Source organism: Cicer arietinum, chromosome 1 (assembly GCF_000331145.2).
Source record: "Cicer arietinum cultivar CDC Frontier isolate Library 1 chromosome 1, Cicar.CDCFrontier_v2.0, whole genome shotgun sequence".
NCBI lineage: Eukaryota > Viridiplantae > Streptophyta > Magnoliopsida > Fabales > Fabaceae > Cicer > Cicer arietinum.
Genome location: NC_021160.2, coordinates 29,227,383 through 29,232,301, shown reverse-complemented (window position 1 = coordinate 29,232,301; position 4,919 = coordinate 29,227,383). Strand labels below are relative to the sequence as shown.

General features: G+C 39.2%; 1 protein-coding gene across 1 annotated transcript; it reads right to left on the bottom strand.

The window, feature by feature from the left end:
• Positions 1-3,031: 3,031 nt before the first annotated feature.
• On the bottom strand, positions 3,032-4,695 carry LOC101501738 (uncharacterized). Its single transcript, XM_004488278.4, has one exon. The coding sequence runs from the start codon at positions 4,578-4,580 to the stop codon at positions 3,399-3,401; it is 1,182 nt and encodes a 393-aa protein (XP_004488335.1). The 5' UTR covers positions 4,581-4,695; the 3' UTR covers positions 3,032-3,398.
• Between the last annotated feature and the right edge of the window lie 224 nt (positions 4,696-4,919).

Sequence of the window (4,919 nt, the reverse complement as noted above, 5' to 3'; positions counted from 1 at the left end):
CAAAACTAAAATATCCAAAATATATCAGATTCGAAAGTACCCATAATATCCAAAACTAAAGTATCCAAAATACCTAAAAGTACCCAAATATTACATATCAATTACAAAAATACCATGTTCCAAAACATTATAAATAAATCCTAAGTCCTTCTATTTCTTCTACGATATGGTATTGTGTTCGTCCAATCTCTACCACCACCCCTCTGACTTCGCAGCATCAAAATTAACTCATTAATGAGTGGCATGCCATTAGGTAATATCAGTTGTCGGCCAATCAGCTCTTCAGCAATTTGTATTGCTCGACGCTGTAATAAAAAAATAAAATAAAATAAATATGAATAATAAATTAAATTAATTAAAAATAAATATCAATAATACAAAAAAAAATAATAATATCAATATACAGTTATGTCAATTGTGTCATCAGCAGGATCGCTGCCATCAGCTGCATGAGTGGCATGATCAGTAGGCTCTGCATCAGCTTCATGGACTGGTCCTCTACGAATGATGTATGGATGAGAAATTCTGTGAAACCAGTCCATATAATCATTCGAGCAGACTACATGTCCCTGCACAACTGCACCAGCATCCACTACATGCACAGCATATTGCGTAAACATAATGTTCATTTCATCTGGTGTGGTCGTCTGACCCACTACCTCTAACGGTGAGCCAAGAATGATTTAGACATGACCATATTGCCGCAATACTCTGTCTGGCATATGAGCATACATCTTCGGACCCCAACGTTTCCACCCTCGAAATAAAGATACATCTTCAAAAGGCCGCTTCAGTCGATGGTTCTCATATGGTGTCCAACAGACCTCATCAACATCAATCTCATCAAGAGCTTTCCTAAATGGAAGAACCAAACCCTTATCCCTTTTAGGCTTCCATTTAAGTGCTCTAGGATAGTCTTCAACATAACTAGCAGAAAGTCTACAACAATCTCTACATAATGTAGGAAAATGCTCATAGACCCATGCCTGCACATATATAATAACATATCATTAGTTTAGAATCATTAATAATAAAAATTATAAACACAATAAACAATCATACAGTTTACCTGTAAAAGTGTCAGATACCCAGAAACAGTTCTGGTTTGATGCATGCTGGCTTCTCGAAGATTGTCATAAAGATAAGGAAGAGCAGTTGCACCCCATGCATATCCCCCGCAAGAATTAAGGTCGCGGAAGCACTCAAGATAGGCAACACTAACTGCGTATGCACTCTTATCACTGAAGACTGTGCAACCGACCAAAAACAAAAGATATGCTCTCGCAGCCATCTGCCAACGCTGATGGTATACGTCAAGTAACCAACTATACCTAACCGTGGTTGTCCGCATCACATTAAATTCTGCATAAGCAACACCGTGACTAACTCCAAGAAGCTCTGCCAATATATTTGCACCTTCATCCTTGTTAAATACATTAACACAGAAAAATGGACCGGTAATGGGAATATGCAACAGAGATGACACGTCGTCCAAAGTAATCGTCATTTCACCAATAGGGAGATGAAAGCTACTTGTGTCACGATGCCACCTCTCTACGAATGCAGAAATGATCCATTTGTCGATCATTTCATAGCTGCATTTTAGTAACGAATACAATCCCGAGCTTTTAACCAGTTGCTCAACCTCTTCGTCTTCAATAACAGCTTCTTTTAATTTTTTCCCATTGCTGAACACCCTTAATTCTCCCCGATCCTGAAATTATTTAAGCAAAAAATATATGTTAAACATAAATGTTAAAAAATATAATTTAACTTAATTTGATTGAGAAAATTACCTCGCCATCCCAGAGTCGAGTCGCAACATGATCGCCAAATGTCCTAAGGACAAAACTATCAACCGGACCACCAGGATATCCAACATTCTGTGGAGGTTCATCTATATCAGCTGTTTGGGGTTCAGGTTGGGGTTCAGGTTGGGGTTCAGGTTGGGCTTCTTCTTGTTGCCGCTGTACTCGTCGTCGTTGTGCCCTTGCAGAAGCAGTTGGCCTAATACAATGACCGTCCGCATTAGACTCCGCATTAGAAGTGCCCTCGTTAAGTATAACACGGCCCTCTCTGTCAGTAGACATAGGTGCGCACCATATCTGCAAAACGAAAATCATTTAAAAAAATGTAAACAGAAGCAGTTCAAAAATTCAGAAAGTACGTGAATTCAGTTCACGTACGTGAACTGAATGTCAAACCTTACGTGAACTCAGTTCACGTATGTGAACGTGAACTGAATTCCTTCATTTACGTGAACTCAATTCACGTAAAGGTACGTAATTTCAATTGACGTACACATACGTGAACTGAGTTCACGTATAGTTTGGATTTTGAAATTATTTTCACGTACGTGAACTGAGTTCACGTACGTTTCTGGATTTTTGAAAACTACTTTGCGTACGTGAACTGAGTTCACGTACGTTTTTGGGTTTAGGGCAACGAAGGTTGTCTTCTTCATCAAAAATGGAAACTACTTTCCTTAAATTTTCAGGCATTGTATTCTTAAATAGATAAAACAAAACAATATAACACAACAAAAACAAAGAATAATTATTACTTACTTGATTCACAACAATGATAATAACTTGATGAACTTGGTTGATGATTGATGAAGATGTTTGATGAAAATGGTAGATGATGATTGATGAAAACAGTGGATGATGATTGATGAAAATGGTGGATGCTGATTGATGATGATAGAATGAACAACAATGAAAATGCAGAAATGTAGAATGAAGAGGAAGAAGATGTTATGAAGAAGATGAAATAAAGGGAAGGGCATTTTGGGCATTTTGATTTTTTTTTTAATTTTGAGGGGTGTGAATAGCAATTTGGGGGGTGTTGGTAGCAATATTGTTATTTTTATTGTGAACTTAAAAATAGAAAAATCTCATCAACCCCGCCATGTGATAGAGCGGAGTGGTACTTTTAAACTCGACCGCTCAAATTGGCCTATACCGTCCCACTTTTCGTGGATTAATCATGCAGCTTAGACAATATACAAATAAAATAAAAGGTGTTATAATTGTAATCACGATGAACCGATACTTGTAGTCGCTTGATCAATACTTTACATAGCAAATACATTTTTATTTTCAGATCTTTTACTTATCAAATGTACAAATGGCACGCGTAATAATACTCTAATAAAGGAGCAGAAAACTATGTATAAATTCGGCGTTCAACGATTTCTGAGATGGGATCCTATTTTGCAAATTTTGAGAGTGTTGGATTGGTGCTGGTTTGGATTATTTACTTTCGTAAAGATAATTTTTGTACTAAAATAAAAGAGAGAATAATGTTTAAATTGGGGAGAAAATCATGAGAGAACACATATAGATGGAGAAAGAGAGAAAGGGAGGGAAAGGTTGAGATGACAGTGCTTGTCTGGATTAAGGCAAAGTAAGTCCAGCAGAGAAGCTTATTCCAGCCAAGTTCCAACCCTTCATTTTGCAATCGGGTAGTGGCATCCAGTTCCAACGGTTCGATTTGGTATCAAAAGAGAGCAACAACATGTCCCAAAAACCTTCACAATTAGACACCAAAGCGGCCCTAATAATTCCATTTTTCTCCTCTAAACAACCCATCATTACTCCATAAGGCTTCTCAATCACTCTCATCACGTCCCCAGGAACAGATGAAACAAACTCCCACTTCCTTCCGTCTAAACTTAGCCCCCATAATTCCACTCCTTTCAACACTCTCACGCTCCTCCTATTCCCAATGTCCCCCTCCGATTTCACAATCATCGTGTACCCATCACCGTACACGTGTAACCTATCAATCATGTTCCCCCAGTTGAATCCAACGGTTAATCCCCCAGCATCATTAAATCGTGGCCGTAGAACAACAGGTGCGTCACATTCAGGCATTGACGCAACCAAAACACTCTCTCTGGGACCATGAACAACGCTGAGAAACACGTGAACTCCTCCACGTGGCAAAACACCATCGCCTCCTTTTTCTTCAGCTTCCGTCGACTTCCACGTGTCAGTTATCGAATCGTACACAAACAAAACAGGTCGGTTCCCAACAAATTCCGCGAAATAAAAACGGAAATGACCCGATCCGGACGGGTCGGTTACAAGCTTCATTCCGGATCTCCTCCAAGAAGAAGTGCCACGTGGACCTAACGGGGAAGGAGGGATCCTTTTAACGGTGACGGCGACTAAATTAACGGCGACGACCTCACGAACGTTGTTGGAGGCGAAGAGAAAAACGTTAGCGGAAGCTGCAAGAAAGTAAAGATCCTCGCCGTGAAAGTCAACAGGCTTGAGAAGCTCTGCTATGGGGATCCGGAACCATCGATCGGAGCTCCGATCGGTGAACGCGTGAAGAACAGCGTCGCGTAGCCAGCGTTTCTTGTAGACAAAGAGCCACGTGGTGGAGGTGGAAAGAGAGTTACACTGACGAACGAAAGTGTGATCGGAGATTATCGTTGAGAAGGATTTGTTGACGAGTTTCAAACGAATGATCTCCGGTAAAACGAGGGAAAGGAAGATGTTTTGGATTAGTTCTTGTGGGAGGAGACAAAGTCCAATAGCGTTTGGGGTTGTGTTTCGATGATCATCCATGTAAAAAAGATTATAAAAAAAGGTTACTTTATTTGTTAGTGAAGTGTGTGTGAGTGAGTTAGAGAGAGAGAGGTTTAAGATTTCAGGTGGGTGTGTGATTAGTTGGTAAAATTTTATTCATTTATATAAAAAAAAGTCATTGTCTCGTTGTGGTTGGCTTTTGACTCATGAGTTTTATTTTTTTTATTGATTTGAAATAAACATTTTAATTTGATTATTATAATGACCCACAAAGATTCTAAACAACAGAAGAGATCGTCGTCACGGGGCGGTTTTATCGGTAACCATTGGATTTTATTAAAAAGGTGAAATCTTGTTGAGCTCAAAAGTTGTGGATGG